This window comes from Anopheles bellator, chromosome 1, assembly GCF_943735745.2.
Source record: "Anopheles bellator chromosome 1, idAnoBellAS_SP24_06.2, whole genome shotgun sequence".
Taxonomy (NCBI): domain Eukaryota; kingdom Metazoa; phylum Arthropoda; class Insecta; order Diptera; family Culicidae; genus Anopheles; species Anopheles bellator.
Window position 1 is genome coordinate 15,885,742 of NC_071285.1, and position 24,118 is coordinate 15,909,859.

Sequence of the window (24,118 nt, forward strand, 5' to 3'; positions counted from 1 at the left end):
GATCGCGGGGTGCACGTGGGACGATTTTCGCCACAATCAACCACCGAGGCCCGGCAACGGGTAGCACCGGGGTACGGGCGACCGTCAGAATCGATCTGACGCGAACAGCAGGAACTCCACACGGTGGTGGTGGAGCATGATGTTTACCGTGCTTGAAGCTGCTTGAAGTCCCCACACTGTTGACGTTTGCCAGACGCGTCACATAGCGAGCGAGCGTTTTGGACCATTTGGGGCTGGGGCGAAGGATGACCAAGTTTGCCCAAGAATATGGCCGTGGCGATCATGAATGCAGATCTTCACGCCCGAAAGGCCAACGAACTCGCGGTGTGTGTGAAGTGCGAAGTGCGTGGACCTGCTCATGTCATCCGAGGTTCTAGTACAGAACCCCACAGAACTCTGCTGGTCGTAGACCCCTACGGAGACTCTCGAAGACTCCCCGAGAGGTGTCCATTCTGGGAACCGTCCATTCGTGGGTGTACATCCAAGGGGGGACCAAGGCCGGCACGGGGGACGAGGTGTTAAATTTCGTAGCTTGACTCGAACCGTGCCGTGTAAATACGGGTCCTGAGCGGGCGCGCGCTGCCTTCCACCGGTCCGATATGATGGACTCGATAAGAGTCCAAGTTTGGAGGGTAATGATGGACCTGGTTTTTTTTCGCGGTACGCTTTATCCAGCTCTCCTTCACCACAACATCCTGTCCTGTCGAACGTTACGGAGAGGGTGACCAGAGTGAGGGTTAATGAACTGCGATCACCGCGATGTCTGTTTTACGATTTGCTCGCCGGCCCAAGTCTTCTCGGTTTGACTCAAGAACCCCCGGTTTGTGGACAGTGACGCGCCGATCTTTCTGTTGGTGTCCCCATTTTTTCGGAGAACTTGTGGGAAGATCCGTACTGCGCTAATGCCATCCGCCTTGGGGTCTAATTTTAAACAACCTCTGCGCGACACGTCCCCCATCCTGGGCTGTTGCTGCAATTTGTCCCCCCTCCCCGTCCAGTCGTTGGAAGCGCCAAAGACATATGCCACGCTCCTTCGACACGGCACGGAACGTGCGCGCTCTTGCGGCTCATCATCAGAGCCGATGTTTTGCCCGTCGGGGCATGTTGTGTAGACGCCCACACGCGTGGTACACGCCGTTCCGTCCGTCAGAGAGATCGTTCGGCCATGGGGATTACGTAAAGGCGTCCCGGAGAAGCATAAGTGGCCCATCGGAGATCGACTTTCGGTGGCGTGTTTCCTTAATTGAGTGCCTATAACGGACAATGATGGATTAAAGTCATGTTTCCCCCAAAACACAAAACGGAGCTCGGTTTTCGACACCTCGATGACGTCATCGGGTTTCGTAGGTGTTAAAGGTTCACCTTGTTTTTATTTAAAACAAAGCACAAAAAAAAATAAAGAGAATCACTTTAACGGGTGTCCTCAAACGGGCTGCAAAATCAAACACTTAAAGGCGCCCGTGTTTTAGGGTTGAATCGGTGACCAAACGACGGAGATGGCACGGTGAGAGGATACTAATTTATTCAACGGATCCCTTCCTCGAGGGGGCCGGTAAGGATGCAATTTTCTTAAAGCCATTACGGGCGCCCCACTCGAACGCGGCCGTTGCACTGTCTTACAGGCGTTTTCACACCACCACCGGTGGCAGAATGCAGCATCGTCAGCTGCTGCACCGTGGTCCAAAACGCTCAACATCGCATCATGGCCGGACCGGGCCGGGTAGCGTCATCAGCGACCCGACCCGTTGGAGGGCCCACGGCCGACGCGAACTCGGGTAGTAATAACATGCAAATGAAGCTTCTTGGAATCCTGGCTGGGTACGGTGTAAAGCTGGTCAAAATGTTGCCTTCCGTTCTGGCGGCGATCTGGTGGCCGTGGCCGGGGTGGCCTCAGACCAGGGACCGGAACCGTCTCGCGGTTGCTCCGTCGTCCGGGGGGAGTTCCGGATTCTCATTTTTCACCAGCGCAGGATAAATGGCGAGGGGGGGGCGGGAAGTGCCGGGATGGAGGGCAACCGAATCCGCCACTTCCTCCCTGTCGGCTCGGCCCGCCGGCTATCAATTTGTTTCGATGAAACTAAATCCCGGCATAAATCAATTTAAGCTCGCAAATGGAAACGAAATCTTCGCCTGAGATTTGTGTGTGCAGGGTTCGCATTTTCTTTTGGGCTCCCCAGCTCCAGTTTTCTTTCCGTGTTTCCGTTTTTTTTGGGTGCGGCTCACGCATCGCCATTTTGTTTGGCCCCTTTTGTTGGACTGTTGTTTTAGCGGCGGCCGCGAGGTTCCGGTGCGCTAGACAAAAACTCCGGGAAAAGTCTTCGACTTTCCGGATAGGGTCCTATTTACCGGCCTCTCCGGGGGGCGGGGTGGCTGATTACCTTTTTTTTTTTTGCTGTGCGTGGTAAACATTTCCAAAGCCACCCACCGGGTTTCCACTGAGCGATAAGCGCAGCACCTGTGAGTTATTGGTCGCACCGCACCACAGAATCGGTTTGTCGTTGGCTTCGGCTCCTGGGACGAAGGAAGCGAAAGGTCACCGGAGACCGGTCGGGGCTCGTTAAACGGTTCATTGACAGCAACCACGGGCCACGGCCTATGGGGACCGGTGTCCTATTTCTCCCCGGGCCAGGTTTTCCGGGAAGCCGATCCGAGTTGTCAATCCGATCCGGTGTCGAATCCGAGACCGGATCGCCCTAACAAGCAGAGCGCAGTGATCGGTTAGAAAACGGCGACTCCCCGGGGGTTCGAGACTTACGGCAAGGGCTGACCTTTGTGGCGTGAAAAATCAGTCGGACAGCAACGAATCGCGAGATCGACGAGTCCAATCACACCCGCGCGGAACCGGTTTTCGCAATCTCTCTAATGATGGGGGACCCTTCGGGTGGCCAATTTCCGTGGCTCCCTGGGCGTAGTCGCCGAGTGTGCGCAGGGTTGTCGCGCTCGGTCTTTCACTTTTTAAACTTGCGCGAGGGAGTTGTCCAACTCGCGATACTGACACGATTTCCAAGTCGTGCGGCCGATCACGAACCACGGACGACTGGGGGGAAAAAACTGGAACACTTCACAGACCGCGGTGTTGCGAAAAGCGAAAACACGCGGAACCTCCGACACCGATAACTAGGGCTCGGCTCGGGTCCAGCCCCGGGACCTCCCGTCCCCGTTAGGTTGGGTTCCTGGCGTGTGGCAAGCGAGCGATCGGACGGGGCGACGTGGTCTAGTAGAATGTTTAACATTTCACTGCGGAACCATTTAATTTTACAGCCCGACTGAGAACCCATTAAAACTGGTGGGGTGCGGGGTGTTGTTCTAAATGTTATGGCGGCCAGCAAACTGGTTCGCGATATGCGTGTGCTAATGTTTTAACATGTGTTTTTCTCTCTCTCTCTCTCTCTCTCTCTCGCTATTCCAGGTGAGTTGCCGTGGCCCGTCCGAAGAATCGGCGTCGTTGTCCGCGAACACGGGGTCAGGTTAGTGTTAGAAGGGGCCGTCGTGAAGCAATCGCCATTTTGAATTGGATGCGATCCATGCTCGTCGGGGTCGGGGTCTCGGGGTGGGCACCCCGTTATCGGCCGCCAGCATTAGTAGTAGTAGTAGTGGGTTGCTTATGCTCTAAGGCGCTTGCGTGGGTGTCGTGCCAAAGGTCACCTTCTGCAACCGTTTAATGCATTTTGCAATGCAAATCGAGCACCTGATAAGGGGCCACCTAAACCGGTGGAGGTCCTTGGGGCGGCCTCTAGTTTTGCTGCTCCGATTTCAAATCACTTCGCTCGTTAATGTTTTACGGCCACTAGTCCGCGCCAGTCAATGTGATGGAATAATTGATGTTTCATATGTCTTTTCTCAGAAGCAGCGCGCCGAATGGCGCGTGTGATTTATGTTGCGTAACCTTTTCTTTTACACACTTCAAACAGCACGGCTCATTGAGCTGCTCGATGATGGAATGACTGTGAAGCTGTGGAAGAATCACAGCTTCGCCAGGGACCGCATCATTGACCCTCATCATCACCTCCGGCGGCTTGTAGTGTCCGGCTCGCTCCGGTCCCGTTTTAGTGTCAGAACGGAAAACCCAGAACCGCCGGGCGAAGAAGGAAAAACCACGTCCACGCAACCCAAGGGCGCCCGATTTGAGACAAAAGCTAGCCGGCAAGCAGCTTATAAACGGGCAAAGAAAGTAAAACACGCGCCGCACCAAGGTTGGAAATGGTCCGAAGTGGAAAATTGAATTCCAGCTCGTCTCTTTCGCTTGCCGGCCGTCCCGGACCGAGACGAATTGAGGTGTGGAGAACGAGACTTGGAGGCGGCGAAACGAACGCATAAATCGTCGAATTAAGTAATTTCAAATTAAATGAACTGCGAATCGATCGCATTGCGCTGTAGAACGCTCGCCCGCCCGTCCCGTTAAGAACGCCGTCTGGAACGCCGTTTCCGTTTTTCGCCCGAGGTTTTTCTTTAGCGCCATCGGGGGGAAAATCTTTCAACCACCACCGGGGCCAAGTAATGGCCAATACCGGAGCGAGGCGTGGCGTGAGTCAGAGTTAGCTTTGGAACGCCGCTGTGTTTAGAAGACGCAGCGTTCCGATGGAAATGTTCCAACGGATTTCTTTCTTCCACCCGGCCAGTGGTCCCGGCTCCGTTGCTCGCCGTGTGTCTGTTTATATTTATCGTAACCCGGAATGCAATCTAGTTCACACGCCCTCGCTATAAATTATGTGACCGAACTAATGGTGCTTTAAAGGAAAAACGATGGTCTGGGTGGGTGGGAAGTGTAGTCAACGGCACCCCGGGGTCCGGCCAGAGTCGCACTGGCAGTTTTCCGAGCTACTGAAATGATAATGATCAATGTGCCAGCTGTCGCCGCCCGACGACGTCGTCCCTGGTCAGAGAGAGAGAGAGAGAGAGAGCGAGCAAAGAGAACGTTTGTGCGCTTGCAGGACGACAAACACACACAGGACACCGTCCGTCGGTTCCTTCGCCACCGAAGCGACGACATGCGGGGATATATGTTTCTCCAATCGGTGGCCGGCCAGGGGCAACAGTGGTCGTACACGACGGGGTGTGTGTCTCATTAATAACCAATATGCTGGCCACTTGACTTTCGGGTGCTGCTCGGAAAATTAGTCAAACCGCGACTGGACGATGGCGCGCGACTTTACGCACGCAAAAGCAACGTGCGCAACCGGCCCGCTCCCGTCCAGACATTGACGTCACAGGCACCGGCAGGAGGATCAGGCGTGCCGGTGGTGAGCCTGATTAATTAAATTCATTCATCCCGACCGCTCCGGGTGCCGGGAGCTCGGTTGGGCTGGTGAAAGCATGCAGCGACACGATGAATGATTTCTTGCCGCAACCTTCGAAGGCGCTGAGCGAAGTACGACTTCCAATCTGCGTCTTTAGAGATAGTGAGCGGGTTAGTGAGTTGTGTGGCAGCATTAGAGTTTAGTTTCTGGAAACACTTTCGACGAATGTTGCCTTACAGGTTATCGGAAGTTATTTTGTTGGGTTGGTTTTATTCGGTTCTGTTGTAATCTCGTCGCCAATTTTTGTAACTTTGCATTTTATGGAGTGCAAGGCTCACTGGCAGGTCGCTTCTCGCCAATAGTTTCCCCCACAGGATGTTTGATCAAACCCTGAAATGAGATTTTGAGGTAGTAAAGAAGGTTGCGTTGTATCGTATTAAGTTCTAGAGCTGTCAATTTGGTCCTCCTCATTATGCCTGTTGGCAACATCATGGATCTTCAGTTCGAAAAAAGGAAAAATTTAGTTTGCAACTTACCTTTGAAGAAGTTAGTTGATACCTTTGTACCAAATCATTGCTTTTCTGTTGCCTGCTTAAGAAAATTGCAACAGAACCGCATCAAATGCTTGGCGAAGCTCGTTTTCAAAGGATCGCAGTGTTTTAAGCGGCTTAAAAAATTAAAAACTGGCGATTTTTACATAACATGCAAAAAGCGTTAGAGGACTCCAAAAAAGGACTCTCTGATGGGATAGAAAGGTGTGGTGTATTATAAGTTCCTAAAACCTGCTAAAACCATTGATTCAGATAGCTTCTCAATCTGATTTCATAGCTCTAGACCTTGGATACACCATTTTATTGTTTATGGTCCAAACTATGGGACGCGTGCCATTTAAAGACTGCTAATAACTCTTTTGGTCACATTTGAGCACGGGTTGCAATGACTTTTAAAATGAAAAAAAAAGAAGGCCACCAAAAACAGTGTTCTAGTTTTACCACTTATTAACCCACCTACGATGCGGGCCGAGTTGAGAAAAAGAAAATTATTAATATCTTGCAAAAATGTATTCGAAGTGTGTCATAAGTTTCGCTGCTCAGCATCGTTCTGCCAACGCCCCCCAAAATACCGTCAGTGCTGGTCTGACATTTGGTCGGCCGCCTAGGCCGCCCCACCAGCACCCGCCGGACTGTCATAATTTAAATCATGCGTGATGTTTGGCTTTTATCCGCCCGCCACACAGAGAATCCCGGGGGCGATGACAGAAGAGGTTGCCAAGAGATGTTCGTTAGCCGGGACCGGGACGGGTCGGCACGAACACGAGCAAGGGAGCAGCGCTCTATAAATAGGTTCACTTTTCCGACGGGTGGCGTCGTCGTCGTTGATCTCGTCATCATCCAAAACCGACATTCAAATGTTAGTGTTACTCGGTTAGCGCAAGGCGGGACTGACGATCCCTCCGAGGCCCGAGAGGGGTCAAGTGGAGCCAGTAAATCTCCCAACCCCGGGGCGGAAAGTATTTTTGTCCCTCGACGGGGACAGTAGAAGGGACCTGTCGGAGCGGCCTGGCCAGGCCAGGAAGTTGGCAATCATTATCTACGCCCGCGCCCTGGCCCTGATCTGTGTGTGCGTCGATCGTTGCCGCTGAGGTACTCCCTTTCGCTGCTGACACCTGTCGCCGTGCGTCGTGTGGGCCGGTGTCCTGTGCGAGGTGTCATCCAGGGGTTACTTTTATCGTCGTCGATGGCCAACGGCATTGATGATGGCTGCTCCGTAAAGTGCGCACCCAAGCGCCCTCTACCGGGCACCGAGAATGCACCACGACAAACATGTTAATTATTTTAATTTAGTTTCGGCTCTCCTCGGTCGGCGCTGCCCTTAGACGATCGAAACAGCTGGTCCTCGGACCCAACCAGTGTTGGCCATTATGGCGCCGACCGTTATGTTGCACGCCGGCTGACCTTTAGAGGACAAAAGCATGCAATCAACGGTGGTGGTGGGGAGGAGAGGGCACCCTTAATCACCACCCGATCCGCCCGGGGGTGATTGCACTCGGCGGGCGCCATCCGCGGATCAATTATGTGGCTGAGAGGCACAGATTGGGCGTCACACGTGGCGTCGTGTCGTGAGTGTCTTGAAAAGTGAAAGCGAAACCAGATTCATGCAACCCTACCCTTCGGACCCCTTCTCCGCGAAATTGGGGTCTTTCGTTACCCCGCCGGGGCCCTAGAGGGTCGCTCTCTGGTCAACAAATGCCTCAGCACCACCCAACGTCTATGCTGCTTGGTTTAATTCGGAGAGCGCGTAGCATAAGAAACAGCAGTGGTGTAGCTCGATGGCCGATGTCGTAACGTAACCCAGCTTCCGAAATTGGAAAGATCCGATGGCAGATTGTATTCCATCTCTCCCGCTCTCGTTCGCGCTCTCTCTCTGTCTCTCTCTCTCGCCGGCTCGCTCCGGGTGTCAGCTGTCGCCATTACGGCGCGCCATCGCTATCGATCCGGACTGCGGACTGCTATAAGGAAATCGTTATAGCTCGCCCGCCAAGAGAGCTGGCTTCGGGGTGCCGGAAGGTGGTGGTGCCCTTTCTGCTGCCCCCCCACGATCCCCCCCCTTGTCAACCACACCCACCGCCGACATTGTGTTGGAAAGCAATCGAAGCGCTCGCTCCGGTGCTCCGGTTTCAGGCGGAAAGTCTGTTAAAAATGCAACCGCTCGGCGGGCGGCCATGGCGGTTCCGGTGAAAGGAAACTAGTATTTCTTCGTGCGGCTAGGCTGGGCGGCGGGTGTGAGCACACCCTGCCTGCCGGACCACCACCCCCCCGCCACCGTTGGGGCTGTTTGCAAATAACGCTCGACAAAACATCGTGAACGATAGGTTAGGGTTTCGAGCGGCCCGCTGCGCTGCGGCACGGCCATTTGAAGTGCACTGCAACCATTTGCCGCCGCCCCATGTTTTTCTTTTCCTTCGCTCTCTCTCTCTCACTTTCAATTTTTGGCTCACTCACGCGCGCGGTGCTGCTGCAACCACAAACCCCAACCCTTGGGGGCCCCCAGATCCCCAAGACCAACCGTGGTGTAATTTATGCAGTCACGATTCGATATTTGGAGCTCGATAACGAAATTAATGGCGAAAACAGTGAACGTTTTCATTGCTGCAACGTAGAGCGCCCCACGGAGTTGCTTGCGCCATTTTTCTCCCGGAATTCTTATCGTCCTGGACGCGGACTTTCCCAACAACCGCGGTTCCCGGGCGTCCGGGAAAGTGGGTCAGCATCGGGGTGGAAATCGAGAGTCCCCGTTTGCTGTTACTGTTGTTGTTTGTCCACCAGGAGAGCGATTGCGGGAAGCGATTGCGGAACTCGACCGGGGTGTGAGTCCCCAAGAAAGGACAGATAGCGTGGGCGCGCTCTGCCTTCAGACGTTTGATAAGAAAAGTGAAGCAACATTGGACTCCGGGCCGGAAGTTGACGGTACGATGCCGCCCGGTTCCTGGTGCTGCATCGGGTTAGCTTACGAATCGGTTGGTGTCTTGTGTATCCGGATCCGGAGCTTTTATATTAGACAGCGGGATATTTGCTCCTTCTTTCTCCACTGCAAGGGCTACATTCACATTACCCGTGTATATCGCCGCCACGTGTGGTCTATTTAGCGATGGCGTGAACGCAATCGTGAGGAAAATTGGAACTTATTTGGCGCCTGTTTCAGCAAACGACAGACAGAGAGAGAGCTAGTTGGCGAAGTTGGTGCAAACGATTGGCCCTGATTTTCCACAGTTCATTAATTCGGGTTTCGCCAACCCAGACAGAGAAAGAGAGAGAGAGAGAGAGAGAGAGAGCGATTGATTCTCGTGCTCGAGAGGTCCGAGAGCGGTCCTTGTTAGTTCCGTCAAGTCACTGAGTCGATCATTCAGTCAGTCAGTCCGTCAGTCAGTCAGTCTGTCAGCCTGTGTCCACTCATCAGTCTGGGGTAGCGACCACCACCCCGACGGGGTCCCCTGCCCCCCCCACAGGGAGTCAGCCTTCGAGGGCGGCGCGTTCGAGCGAAAAGTGGAATTATTTCTCTTTTCGTCGGTCGGTTTCGGGCCAATGCGGGCCGGCCAGCGTGTTCTTTTTCCCTTTGCCGGTTTTGTTTTCCGTGCCTTCCTTCCCGGGGCCGGGGCCGGAGGCCAAAGTCAACGATTTTTCCACGTGCCGCAAACGACAAACAAGCGAACGAATGAACGAAAACTGACTATCGAAAAATAATGAATTATTCAATCATCGCTGCGCTGCGGAAAGCGAAGAAAGTCTTTCGGCGGGGCCCGCGACCGCGTGGAGCCCCTGCGCGTGGTTCGTGTTTTAGAGTTTTCTTCGTGTTCGCTTTTTTCACTTTGTGGATCGGTTCGCCGGTTGTTTTTATCCGAAGCAGCTCCGAGCCCAATCAAGATGTAAGACTGCGGACGACGACGACGACGACGCCAAGTCTGCAAGAATCGGATCGGAGGCCAGTAAACGGAGAGCTGATGGCGGCACGCGTGGGAGGCCGGCTTTGCCGGCGCTCCGATCGGCGTTCCGTGGCCAATCGTTCCAGGAAGGAAAATGCGTACCCACCGTACCCGAAATCCAATTCTCGAGGGCGAAAGAGCAACACACCCAAGAAAAGTGCGTGTAATCAAGTAATCCAATTAACGCGCAACGCGCGACACAAAGTTGGAGATGGTCCCGACCTAAAATCGATCCGCCCCCCCCGGTGGGGGGAGAAGGAAAATCAACAAACAGCGACCCGAAATCGAACTCCGTGTGGAAAGATAGCGATTCGGGAATAAAAAACCGGTCCGCCCCGGCCGGCCAGATCCTTGGCCCGGGGTTTTGTTGGACTGGCCAGCACGAATGCGTAAAAAGGTACAAGTCGATCCCGGCCGGCCGGCCAAGCCCGGGTTTTCCGGCAGACGTTGACGCGCGCAGCAGTCAGTCCTGGGACCGAGGGATAGTGAAATGACTTGGTCTAATTTGAATTTGAAACCCCTCGGAGTCGGAGTCGGAGTGCGGAGTGCGGATTGCTTTCAATTCGCTCCGACCGACCGGATCCTTAATGGATCGGCAAACAAAGGATTGGCAAAAGATGGCGTGGCGTGTGGCCGACCGGACTTTATCTACAGTGTCGCATTCGGCCCCCCCCCCGGTCCAGTGTCCGGTCGGTTGTTTTATTTGTCCAACCCGGCGCGAAGTATCGGTCCAAAAACTTCCAAACCTGGTGAAGACCCGTGCTGACCGTGATCTCTGTCGGTGGGTGGTGCTGGTTGCCTTGTTTTTCTAGCGTGTTCCCTTATAGGGGACATGGTCCCCTTCCGTCTTCGGAGGGAGAAAGCAGGGTGCTTTGGACCGGAGCAAGATACTTTAAATGTGCATATGACAAATTCGATATTGGGATATAAAACTAAATGGAGTGGAAAGCAAACGGATCACCAGCGTCTCTAGTAGAGCCGGAGCCGGAGCAGCAGCCAAGAAGCAACAGACTTTCCGGTCCCGCCCGTTGGGTTGCGTCAGAATGGGTATTCCGAACGGAGAGGTCGAACGAATCCCGCCCGGCTAGAATATCGGATCCAGGGGGGTGATGCAGTCAGGTTTCAATTTCCCTTCAAGTGGTCGACCGGCAGCTTTAAGCCCCTGCCCATCCCCCGGTGAAAGGATCTTTGCTCTGCTGGTAGCACCGGCAGACCCTTCTTGGGGCACCACTTGCGGGGGCACCGGCAAGTTCAAGAAAGTCCATCCAGAGTTCGGTGCCATTCTCAAGATGGATCGTCCGCTACGTGCACTACGCTCGGTTCGGTTGCACTCGGGCTCGCTCAGCATGGTCCAACAATCGCGCCCTGGACTGGAGCTGGTGGCCGTTGAGATTCTTCCGAATTTTACATCATCTGGTGCAGCGCTCTTGGCGCCCGAATAATAAAAGGACGCCCACCGACTGGCAAGAAATCGCTATAAATGTCTTTTCTGGACGTGGACGTCGCGCCCTCTTCTTCCCAGAGCCGGTGGTGGCCGGTGCATGATGGTCGATAAAATTTTTACAATCCCCAAATTTTTATCTGTTTCCTTTTTCGGGCTTCCCGCGTACTCTTGGGTGCGCCAGATCCGTTGGAGCTGCACCGACCCCGACTCGTTGGGAAGTTGGCGAAGACCCGGACTTCGCTTGGCTGCCCCGGAGTATTATGTCCAGGCGGGTGGCCTCAACATGTTGCCATGATTTTTTGTGTAAACCCTACAGCGAGGCCAGGATACCCAGACCATAAGCTGGCTGGCTGGCCGGGGTGGCCATTCTTCTTCTGCTCAGCAGTGGCGGGTGGTGGGGATTCTCGACGTCACGGACTTTGGCGCTGGGAGAAAAGTTAAAGTACGTAGTCAGCGTTAAAGCTTTACGCCTGTCAGCTGATGCGCCGGGCAGTAAGCAGAAAAAATGGAGCATCCTCCGGCCCGGGAGGAGTAGGAGGTCGGTAATGAAGGTCCGGTTCGGCACAATCTGGCCAGGCGATAAGGAAGGGTGCACTTGGGGTGGCAGAAGAAGAGGTGGCTTTTTCTCTCTCTCTCGCTCTCGGTTCTCGGTTCCGGTGTCCGGTTGATCGTTTTTCGAACCTTCGGGCGACGGCGGAGTGTCGGCAAGAGGACCGCGGGTGTGTGGTGTGCTCTCGGGTGTCCGCAAAGTTTTATGCTTGTGCTGTTTTTCTTTTCATTCGGCGTACCTCTTGCCGGGACTTTGGTCGGAGTTCGTGCTTTGTGTGCGGGGCGGGTGCTTCCTGGGCGCCCGTGAGGCCGCCAAGGAAAAGCAGGAAGTGAATGATTTGTATTCGAATTAAGGCTCACAAAAAGGGCTCACATAAAGCCTCATCTAAGAGCGACGCACGAGCGCCGCCGCGAGAGGAGAGCGTCCTTGGCACGTGGTAGCAGCGAGGCAGGTTGATGGCAGGACCCCGATAAGCGCTAGAAGCGCTGAGCCGGGGCTGAGGGCCGAGTTCCGGCCGAGGGTTGATGGCTGATTCCGGGGGACCCCTTTGCCTTTGGTTTGTGCTGTTTTTTTTTGTGTTGCGAGGATCGGGTTTCCGCCACAGTTTTTTCCGTGTTTTGTACGGTTGGAAAAACTTTTCCGCATTCTGTTACGGAAAAGTTTTTCTTCGCGGGTGAGTCGGTAGAAAAAATGGCGGCAAGAGCAGGGATTAAGATTCTCGGTGCACCTCCGTCTGCTCTGCTCTTCGTCGACCGATGCCGACAGAATGTATCCCAATTTATAGGACACTCGCGGGGGTTGCTTCGTACCGCGGCCGGTAAACTCTTGCTGGCGAAGGACAAACTCTTGCTTGCGTTGGGACGCCAGGATGGAAGTTGCTGGTTCATTAGTGCTTCAGGAGCTCGTGGGCCGTCGTGTGGATGGAAATCAGTATTATTTCTGCACATTAGTGGGCGCGCGATGTACACCAGGCAATTAGTTATCTGCTCGTTGGGTGACGTCGTGGGTGACAAAAGACATATGTCGCGACGGAAACAATACCTTCGGACCTTCGAGAAAATAATAATAATGCGCCACACAACGTATGCTCCGTCGTACGGGTGAGTTTTATTTACGTAGGATTCTTCCGGGGAAAAGACACGAAACGCCTACGACACTCGCGCCCAGTCACGGCACGGTGCCAAGGTATGGTAATGGCGAGAAAATTATCAGCTAATGACGTGACCGATAGATAGGGCGACCTAGGATCTCCCGGGGCGGCACAGGGCGGTTGTCGATTGCAGCCCACCACTGTCCTTGGCCACAGACGACCCCAAAAGCCAACGACCGCCGCCCCACACACGATACTTGAGCGATGCCGATGTGTTCGGCTTATCGGAGAGTTCAAGTTCGAACGCACTTCGGCGTGGATTTTAATGTAGTTTTGCGAGTTGTGCTAAACCTAGTTGGGGCTTATCAAAAAAGGCTAATGAAACTGAAACTACCAACTCCAATCGAAACGTTTCATTCTGTTGTAGTTGATGTTAGTAATTATACAGTTTTGTAAATTTCAATTTCTGACTAATTACTTGTAGTAACCTTAGACTTTTTCCAATTTCCATATCTCCAAACAGAGACTGTCATTATTGGATGGTTTTTGTATCACTTGATCCTTTGCTGTTTTCTTTTGTGATTCTTGTAAATCGTTGGGTAGTTTCTACTTGTTTCAGAGAATGTTAATCTTTTGCCATTCGAGCTTCCTTTCTTATCTTAAATGTCTTCAACTTATCTGACTCTACTTGTTTGTTTATTCATTTTATGGTTTTTATTTATTTTAACCGAACATTAAAAGGGTTTATTTTACTGGCGCACGTGTTAGGGTTAAATACTGTGCTGAAGAAATGATAATGATAGTAATGACGCCACGAAAAGAAGCTAGCTGTTTGCACCGGGGCGAAGAAAATCAATTTTCTCTCAATGCCCACCGCACGGCACGGCGAGTGCATTGGGCAGTAAATGCAATAATTATAGAGATAATTTTCATAATGCACACCGCTTTGACTCAAGCACAGCCGCAAAGATATACCATTTAAAATCCACCCGTCTGGGCACTTGGCCGGCGTGCTGCTGTAACGCACGCAAGGATGCAACCGAGCAAACCGGCAAGCAAAGAAAAAGGATGGGTGTGTTGAAGTGCCGTAATGAATTGCAAAATTAGTGCATCTTTTAATGATGCGCCAGCATGTGCATCTTCAGAGCGATAGAGGGAGAGAGAGAGAGAGAGAGAGACTCGGAGAATCGTGTGCTGGCGCAAACCTCACGCACGCCAGTAATGATCGCGTCGTCGCTGCGCCAAACGGACGGCCAAAAACAGTGGAAACTCATTTGCAGTTAACCCGCTACATTGGTGCGAATGTGTGCCAAAGGATGTGGCGCCGTGTGAGAAGTGAAGCCACACGCACGCACGAACGAAAAAACCCAACTCCCAAACACTGCACCAAGAACCCATTAGTGACGGTTCGTTTGACGCCAAAGTCTGCCGTCATGCGTTCTGTCTCTCCGGTCGACAGATAGAAAGAGAGAGAGAGAGAGACAGGTGACCCTAGAATTCACCCCTTTTTCTTGTCCATCACAGACACACACACACCCACAGACCGGGAGTTTTGTGACGAACGGAGGGGTTTTAATGAATTGTCCGCCCGTGTGGACTCGGAGGGCCCGGTATTGATCCCGGCCTCTCCCCGATGGCCTGTCGCTATGGCCCCAAGTGCCATCGAATAGGTGACGGTAATTGGAAATTCTTGTCGGCCGCTTCGAGATGAACCCACCGTCGTCGTCGTCGGAGTGTAAATCACACCCTGACCCTGGCGTGGGACGGAGGCAGCGCTCTTTTCCCGGCACTACTACATTGTATTGGACCAACCTCGGCGTGGCGTGGCCTGGGTTGGGCCGCCGGTAGGCCTCGGTCGCGGTAATGTTTATGAATGAAGTAAATATTTGCATTTTATTCGCTTTTACCAGCTGGCGATCGATCATCCCACGCGAGGACGCGCGCGCCCGCAAACACACGCCCTGCGTGTGCGCGACCATCACGGCGGGGAACTGCCTCTATCAAGCCTCAGGGAGCAGAACGACCGAGGGTTGGCTGCTTCTTCTTCTGTTTTTTTTTTACTGTCCACACTCTCGGGCGCAAGCATATAAGCAAACAGAAGGGACGAAAGGCCACGGGGGAAAAACCACGTTCGCAAGTATGGTGCCGGTGGTCAAGTCCCCCGGACCCGGACCAAACTGAGGTCGGTCCATGGTCGCTCAATTACAAATTATTAACACAATATTTACGCCAATCGCGAGTGCGTGAATCCTTGTGGGCGTCGATCGAGATGGGATGAGATGGGCGAGAGTGTCTGCGTCAGCGAGAGGGTACTTGTAGGCTCCCTCCTAGGGCTGTTTGCTAACCGGATTACGGTCCGGAGTGTGCCTTTTTGAATACAGCGATGGTCCTGATCCGGGTCCGGGCACCCAGGAACCACCGCTTCAATCTGTGAAACTCATTCGGACGTCACCGGGCCCCCGGGGGCCAAATGGATAGAAGTGATTCATTTGGCTAATTATTCAAAACTCGCCAGACTCGCCTCCTTGGGCCTTGGGTACGACCAAGGCTGCCCTGTGATCGATGGACAAATAGTCTGATGTAACTCACAGCCACCGTGTGGGTCGTACATTGTGATCAAAATGTGGAAGAAGATGGTCCCGAGACCCGAGCCGCGCTAGAACTAGCAGCTGTCAGTCCCGGGATCTGTTTGCCACATGTGCTGCCGACGGACCGGACAGGATGCGTTTGTAGCACAAATAAACATAACCTACATTAGTACATAACCTACAAGATTAGGGCACTGTTGAGGTTAGCGTCGAGCGTTAGCGTAAACATTAGAAAAAAATCGGTCAGTATGTGGGGTAAATTTGGAAATCCATTCTGGAAACAGACCCCACAACCAACGGAGGGCTATTATTATGTTGATCCGATATGTTACCGATTGAACATCGTCGAACGCCTTCGAGCACACGCTTTAAACGGCGTGTCAGGCGCAACTTAAAGAATCACACTCGATTTTAATACCTTTTCAATCCATTTCGCTACTTTCAATCGCGGTTCGCTTGGTTGCGGGGCGTTTTATGGTAATGCATTCTGCATGCTGTTGTTGTTTGTTTTCGGCCCAGCAGCAGGGCAGCCGGCGTCAGCTGCACCAGTAATTGGGTTGAATGGAAATTACAGCCTACCGTTTATGGTCTTTAATGCCGGTCCGGCCCCCGGTGGGTGGACCTATCAATTACTGTGCCCAGCGCAGCGCAATCTGCGCTGCAGAATTCCACGGACCGGAGTGAGGTCACTTCGGTCGCGCTTAATCATAGTTTATTTTTGCGGTCAGCCAAACCTCTAGCCAACCGTGTTGACGTGGTGGCCCACGGTACCGCTGTACTCCCGAAGTCCCCGAGTTCTTTTGCAATATTTAATTCTTGTTCTACCGAATGGCAGGAGTGCGATGTTTGGGCGGTTTGTGTGCTCGCCGAGACCTATTGAACCTGCTACGGCAACCGATGGCTGCCAATCAACGATTCTCACATACATCTCCTCACAGGCAGGCATGTTAGATCGATAAAACACAAGCCGGAGGCGGAAACCACGGCACGGAGAAAGAAATAGAGAGCCGAACCCAGTGGCCTAATCCCCTCCCCCCGCATACGTTCAAAGCTAATCATGCTCTGACCAAAAAATCAATTAAATTTGCCAACAACCTTTCGACCGAGATCGCTAGAGAGATGCATAGAGAGAGAGAGAGAGAACATAGCGAAATGGTCCTAGTTCCGTTTGCAGTTCCTGTGGAGAAAAAAATGGGTTTCCCAACATCTTTGCCACCGCCGCCGTGGTCAATGATCTTCTCCATACAGCGGGTTGCGTTGTTGCACAGAGCACGCCACATCGAAAGGTGCGCTCTGGCCGGCAGAGTGCAGCAGCAGTTGAACTTTCTTAATTGAGCTTAATTAAAAATGCAACTCTCGGTCAACAGCTGCTGCTGCGGAGTCGCCGTCGACGACGACGTCGTGTAGTTTATTCATTCACCCGGACCCGATCGGCGCCGATCAGCGCAGCATGGTGTGCAACATCGATCACCAACATCGCTGGCTGCAACATCATCGGTTTGCCAAGCTCCAGCAGTGTGTTGAGCATGGTGTAGATGAAGATATAGCATATGTTTTTGTGTCGCCCGTGCCGACGTACCGTGACCGTGAACGCGCGCGGTTGCATCACCATCGCGGCCACCGCACCGGAACTGCTGCACCGGAGGGAGGCAGCGGCGGGGCGGGTTGGGCTGCTGCAACGTCATCCCCATCAACGGGTCGGGCTTCGGGTTTCGTTTTAAGTTAAACGAGGGCGGGAAAAAACTGGCTCCTCACCCGATGCTGGATGCTGAAACTAAATCATCACTTTTCTGCTCGTTTGACTATCGCTCCTCGGAGCGAGAGAGAGAGAGAGCGAGAAAGAGAGACAGATTATATCAGCCATCGCTGTCCCCCTTGTTGGTGTCAAACGCTCGGATATTGATACGCCAAAGGGGGGAACCCCACGGAGGAACCGTTCTGGGCGTAGCGGAACGTGAAAGGATAAAACATTTAAAGGATACTCTGTGGAGTGTGTCGAAAGGATGAACGGTTTTTGTGGGTTGGGTATTGGTGGTAGTTGACAAATAATCCTCTGGTGGGTGGCTTGTGGAGCAGTAGAGGAACCATCGTAGAAGCGTTTTTCCCGCTCTACTCTTTAGAGGACTTGATTGTTATCTGGCTTTTGATTTGTTTCGAGTCTTCTTGGAAATCCTACAAAAAAAAACCGGTTCAGTTAATGATTCGCTTTAGACGCTTAACGGGAAAATTTTTAGGACCAGAATAGGACCTTCAAAATGGTTCTAAAAATATCGGTTTTAGTATTTCATTAGTGCAAGCACGGCGACGGTTTTATGGCACTTAACTGAAAAAAATGAAGCCCATGGAGCCGAAAACCCGATTTGTTGGAGGGGCAACATGCTTTGGGTCGTTAGACCCCCGCGCCACCCTCATCGCACCACAGCACACACACTCCTCGTGGGGCAATGTGGAGACAAATTACAACTTCGAATAAAACATATAAATCACCATTCACCCACCATACCAGCCCATGGAGGGCGCTGATGACGGAGGCCGACCCGGCGGCCAGCATAATTTCATATTCATGCTCGCGTATCTCGCGCTAGGTTTGGCGCTAGGTTTCCGGATTTTACGATCATGCTAAATGACGCTTTTATTATTTATGACGATTGCCGAGCCCGGGCGACGAGCGCCGAGGCGTTCGGTTCGGCTGTCACACGCGGCAGTTCCCGTAAAGCGCGCCCGCTAAGGAATCGCTTTATTATTTTCCGGAAAACAGTCCACGAGCACTTTGGGTCTTCGGCGAACTGGTGGTTGGTGTGCTGCTGCTGCGACACAAGCAACCGCGGCCTGGAGGATGATCCGATTATAGACGCTCGTGTGGTGCGCCATTGAGATTTTTATTTTCCCGATTTCCCGACGACAACATGTTGTCGCGGCCTGTCCCTGGGGCTGTTAAAAGGAGTGGTAAAATTATTTTACGGCCACGTGGTCGGGATTTTTTAGGTTGCTTCGGCAAAGTATTGCATTTTTTAGCATTTCACAATCTCATCTCTAAGCCGCTAACTCTCTCTCTCTCTCTCTCTTTCTTTCTCTACCTTCAGCTTACAGTGAGCACCCGCAATCCTGTGTCCTTCCGTCGGACGGTCGGTCAACCCTACGCATCTTCAGCCAGTAGAAGATCGCATCCGCTCTCTCTCTAGGGCTTGTCGGAGGACAACCGCAGCAGCAGCAGCTTGTTGGACTAACCCCGCGCATCGAACGGGTCTGCCATCCGTCGCCTCCCCCAGCAGCAGCAGCAGCCGAGTGCTCCCTCCCCATTGTACGCGCTTTCCCTGCTTAGTGCGCCCTGCCCGCAGTCGCTCCCGCAGCCCCGCAGTTTTACGGTGGACAATCCGGAATCCGCGCCCTAAGAGACCCCGTCCCGTATGCAGCCCGCCCCGCCCACAAGGACCAGCCTCGTCGAGCAGCCCAACTTTGGCCCAACGCAACGCTGCGGTCCTTCACGTCGTCGTCTGACGAGCGGAGTCCGGTGTTAGATGTCGGTGGATCGCTGATCTCGGTTTTTCAGTTTTCCCAGTGCCCCGCGTTCGGACCGCGCGCGCGTGTCTTGCCGCGTCTGTGTATGTGTGTTGTGTCAGTGGTGTCCCCTCCTCAATCATATTCCAGTGATGTTCCAGTAGCCCCGGGTACCGTAAGAAAATCAAAGGCTAATGCGTGATTAAGAAGGCCCCTTTGGTGGCACGACAAGGTTGTGCGTCTCTGTGTCCTTCTGTGTCCGCGATTGTGAAAGCGAAAGGAAGACCACACCAACAACAACAACAACACCAGTGGATGTTTCTCGTACCGGCCTAAAGCGAAGACCCAACGCAACGTGCCACCGCAGCACACGAGCACAGGAAGTATCCTGGGAGCGCCGCAGTGTAGTCGAGCCGGTGGAAGTGTGTGCCATCACGCAGTGCAGTAGTAGTGCCCTCTCCTGTCACCTGCCCACCCCCGCCACCCCCAAACACACAACACACACGTACAACAACCAAAACAACCGTACGCGACCCCGACCGGGAGTGAATTTTTGGTGCGCGAACCGCAAGATATGGCCGCTATGGTAAACATGACCAACCTACTGAACGGCAAGGATTCCCGCTGGCTGCAGCTCGAGGTGTGCCGGGAGTACCAGCGCAACAAATGCTCCCGCCCGGACACCGAGTGCAAGTTCGCACACCCGCCGGCGAACGTCGAAGTACAAAACGGACGCGTGACCGCGTGCTACGACAGTATTAAGGTAGGTCCACCGGAGATGGATTAAGGAGGCTAATTTGACTCCGAGGCTACACGGCTCATACATAATGAGCCGGAGCCACAAAAAACCGTGGCGCCTCCTGGCGGCTTTTTCGTGTCATCCCCGGGCTAAAGCTGCTTAAAATTTCCACTGACTTCTGGTCTGGCCCGCTGCCAAGTCCGCCGTAGGACTGTAGGAATCTCTCTAGGATACCGACGAGTTCGAGCTACAAATGGGCGATTTTGTCGGAGGCCGTTGGCTCTCTCTCTGTCTCTAGGATTCTAGAGACCCCCCGGAACCACACAAAAACCAGTGTTTTCGGTTATCGGCACTGGCAAACTCCCAGATAATGAAGTCCGGGCGGATGGGAGGCTCGGAAAGTTTTTGCATCATAATAATACGTGGAGAGATTATCGAGGATGTAGAAAAACATGACCTACATGGCCCGGGGAGGGGGGGCCACAACCCTTTACTGTGGCCCTTCCGGAACTTTGGCACCGGTTTCTCCGAGGTCCCCGGGAAACTCACTTTCGACGCTCAGCAGCAGCAGCAGCAGCAGCAGCACTTTGGCACACGTTTTGAAGGTGACATAATAATTGCCAATGTTCCGAAAAACCCTGGGCTCTGGGCCCGGCCGGTCGTGTGATGGAACATGTTTGTGCTTTCCACGTCCCCCCCTGACTCCTCTCTGCAGCCGCGTGTGAAAAAGAAACCGACCCCCGCCCAGTCCGGTGGATAACACGTGCACTAATTGAGTTGCCTTTCTGTCCCCGGTGTTTCTGGGTGGAGGCCACGTTTTTGTGTTTTTCACCTCGGCAAATGTGGTGAGGAGAAAGTGGTCCGTATGTGTGCCCGTTTTTTACTCACTCCGCGTTTAGCTCCCGTGATGGCCGGGACGTGCCAGGGGATGTGGCCTACAATTTTGCAGAATCATCCTGGCGTCCTGGCGCGCGATCGAGCCCCCCGAAAGCGAGTGAGAGCTGGGCGCGTTAATTAGGTTGATTCTGCTGAAAGCAAATGAGTGCGCTTCATTGCCAAGCGGGCACGGGTGGGAAAACGCCACCCAGAAAGAAACTCCCAAGCGAATCCCCTTTCTGCCCATCATCACCGCTGGTGGCGATGACGATCATGATGATCGACTCGCTCTCGTGTGTGTTTTATGCTGATTAGCTGTAGTTCCCGGTGAAGCTCGCCGCGGGGGGGTCGAGCCGGAAAAGTTTGATCCGATCCGAGTCCGATTTTCCTGTTCATTTCCGTACCGTGCAAAATGTGTTTACTCAGAGGTCACAAGCGCGCGCTCGCGAGAGAGAGAGAGAGAGACCGAGTCTCGGGCCGGAAGTATCTGATTCAATCCAATAACCGTTTTTGGGATAAATTTAATCACAAACCAACACGGGACCCGCACCCGGGACGTGGGTGAATTTTTCGTGCGATCGTGCCCCCAAAATGTGGGACGCTCGAATAGGACATTCGTTAAACATTTGCCGAAAATCAATACACGGTGTTGTCGGTCATCGTCGGTGTCGTGGCGGGATTTGAATTTCTAGGCAACGCTCACCGGCACGTTGGTTCACGGTGTTCGGTATCGATTCCATCCACAGTGCGCGTGTATGACGCGCGTTGAGTGACGTCGAAGGACTTCCGAACGCGCCACCCCCACCTTCGCGCGTGTTTGTGTGTGCGGTGGATGATGACGATGATCCTTGTGTTTGATTTTCTGCTCCATATGCCCGTTGCGGGCCGTACGGAAGTTGGACGACCCGGTGTCCGGGTGTCCCACTTCCGATGGATACGGGCCGCTCCTTCGCCGGTGTTGGTGAGGTTTTAGGGGCACGTGTAAAAGGGGACGTTCCATGCCGCTTGGATACGCTTGGAAGGATTCGCGCGCGTGTGTGTGGGGAGCGCGATGGAATTAAAACCGAGCCGATTCAGGATGCCCGTGGGTCCTTTGAACCGGCCAATATTTCGATCGCCCGGAAAACCCCCGGTCGTGTACGTTTGTGTCGGCTTTCATGCCAGCAGGATTTGGCACCAAGCGTCGTCGTTGGGGATGGGGTTTGTGGCAATGTCGAATGCTGCCCGCTTCGATGACGCTTTCTTTTCCACTGCTCCACCCCCCGAATCGGGCAGTGAGTGAAAATGACACTTCACTCGGGACTCGGGACGAGCTTCGTTCTGGCCATGCAAAGCCATGGGGTTGAGATCAATGAATGGCTGGCCCGCAAAATCCGAGCCCGAGTCCGAGTCAAGTGCAGGAGGTTACGGTTGTGTGTGGACTCGCTCGTCCTGTACACAAATCGCCGTTTCCGGTCGAGGACACCCAATCTCCCATCCGTAGTGCCGGGCATAATTGGTAAGTGATTTGGCCCTCCAGACCGGAACGGATAGCCAACTCTTCATCGGAAGTAACACTGAGTAACCAGGACTTTGCATCCCTCGGTAATTGAAGGACGAATGATAAATTTATAGGTGAGTTGTCTACCGATTGACTCTCGGCGGTATTCGGCCCGATTTCAGTAACCCGATTTGCAGTAACACTCTCCGCAAGACTTTATCCTCTTCTGTGATGTAACTTATTTCCCAAACAACCCTGTTTGGGGCTAACGACGTTCTGACCTTTCCCCGGATGAATTATACTGTATCACTTAATTTAAAATCGTTTAGGGCGAAGGACCCCATTCAGTCCTGGCGTGCCCGCCCAAAGTACCGTCCATTAAATCATGAGCAATATCATTAAATCATACACAACAACGCCAGCGCACATTAACCCTCTCAAGTGCAAAGCTTGGACGCCTCGGCTAGGCGTCCGTCGGGCTCAAGATTATCAGCCCAAGCCTCAGCCAGCCCACAAGGCGTGTAGCCCTCCAGGGCCCAGTCCTCGGGCCCCGGTAGCCTCTTTGCGTGCCACGACAGCTCCGAACCGCTTCCGGTTGGTGTGAAAAGCAGCCGTTTCAAGCCTCCTGCCTCCACCACTCGATGGACACTTCTGGACACATCCTGACATCGTCGTCGTCGGGGGCCCTCCAAGACTTTCCATTCCTCCGGAACCGCGGTGTTCCGCGAAAAGCCGCCACTGTGGCGGTGGCCTCCTTTGTTTCGCAATTACAATGTCAAGAATCCTGTCAACCTGTGCACACCAGCCCCACACAATCCGGCCACCTGCCATCCCACGGGGTGGTGGCTCTTCTTGCAACGGTGTGCCTCAGCATAAATGAACCGGAGAGAGAGCGAGAGAGAGAGCGAACGCCGTTGGTTATGGTCTCGCCTGTCGTGGCCCTTTCGGGTTATAAATAATAATAACAAGCGCCCTCCACCACCCGGCACACCCTCTACCATTTTCGCGCGGGTTACCGGGTCGGAAAAATCACGGATAATAAAGCCCCGGGTTTTTTTTTCCTGTCTCGTGCCGCTGCTGTCGTCTTCAAATGGGTCACAGGACTTTCACCTGCCTTCGTACGCGCGTGTATGGGGTGTGGGGTGTGGTGTGAAGGAGCGGGCGGGGGGAAAACCTGTTAAGAGTTTTAATATCATTTTTCTTCTTGTGACCTCTTGGTGTTCGCGTGTCTCCTTCGTCTCACGGTCGCACATTTTCCGTACTCTTGACGCCAACCGACGGCGACGAGAACGCGTCCCACACGAGAGGATTAACTAAAGTTCTGTGTCTCTGTATGCGTGTGTATGACCTTAACTCCTCCGGGCCGTACGCCGGCGCCGGATCACCATTTTGCATCTTTATCTGCCGAGGATGGCGCTAAGCCGGAACCGGAAATGCCATCTTTTCACGGGAAGGCCGATCTTGCGCTGCTCTGGCGTAACGGCCAGGGACCAGGCCCCGCAGACCGCTGTGTTGTTGTGTGGGTGTTCTTGACTTCCGGTCCGGAACATCCCCCCACTCCCCCGTGGGCCAGAAAAATGGGCCACCCAAACATAACCGGCTGGCGGCCCCCACGGCACGGCGCCGTGTTGTTGTGTTGTCGTTTCGAGAATCGCATCATCCTTCGCATTACCTGAGGGGTCCTCTCGCCGGTAAAGCTGTGGGCCTCCCGCTGCCGCCGCCGCCGCCGCTGTTACCACCCGGGGTGGGGTGCTTAGGGAAGGGATAAGTTTTATCAGCCACCAGGCACCTCCATCCAGGGCCTGGGCCGTACGACCGTTTGTGGCCGGAGAACGGGGACTTCCGAGAACACTTTTTTCCAAGTGCCCCGCGGGTGGGTTACTTCCGCCGACACATGCGGGCGCCGACGACAATGGTGGCGGCGCCATCATGAATTATGACATTTGCCGTTTTGAAGCGCTCACGCGGCCACCGATCCTGCGCGAGGTGTTGCTGGTTGCTGCTCCGTTTTTATCTGTTTTTTTTTCTGCATGTCCGCTTCGCAGGACCTCTCTTCGGGGTGTGCGTAAAAGTTTTTGTTGCTCAAGCGCGACAGGTTTTCCTGTCAGACGCCCCCGGGGGGGGCCGAATGGTGCC

At 53.7% G+C, this 24,118-nt stretch overlaps 2 protein-coding genes across 2 annotated transcripts in view; both read left to right on the plus strand.

Moving 5' to 3' along the window:
* The first annotated feature begins 19,461 nt into the window (after window positions 1-19,461).
* LOC131215117 (protein muscleblind-like) lies at window positions 19,462-20,386 on the plus strand. The gene is made up of 2 exons (XM_058209498.1): window positions 19,462-19,650; window positions 20,342-20,386. The coding sequence occupies exons 1-2, from the start codon at window positions 19,462-19,464 to the stop codon at window positions 20,384-20,386; spliced, it is 234 nt and encodes a 77-aa protein (XP_058065481.1).
* Window positions 20,387-21,373: 987 nt separating this feature from the next.
* Window positions 21,374-24,118, plus strand: part of LOC131215118 (uncharacterized) — a 197,858-nt gene continuing 195,113 nt past the window's right edge. The window contains exon 1 of the mRNA XM_058209499.1: window positions 21,374-21,463. Coding sequence (XP_058065482.1) covers window positions 21,374-21,463 — 90 coding nt within the window. The remainder of the gene's footprint in view (window positions 21,464-24,118) is intronic.

Coding starts and splice junctions, on each gene's coding strand:
- LOC131215117 (XM_058209498.1), top strand. CDS start 19,462: ATGGCCGCTATGGTAAACATGACCAACCTACTGAACGGCAAGGATTCC. Junction 19,651..20,341: donor CGTGCTACGACAGTATTAAG/GTAGGTCCACCG, acceptor TCCTCTCTGCAG/CCGCGTGTGAAAAAGAAACC.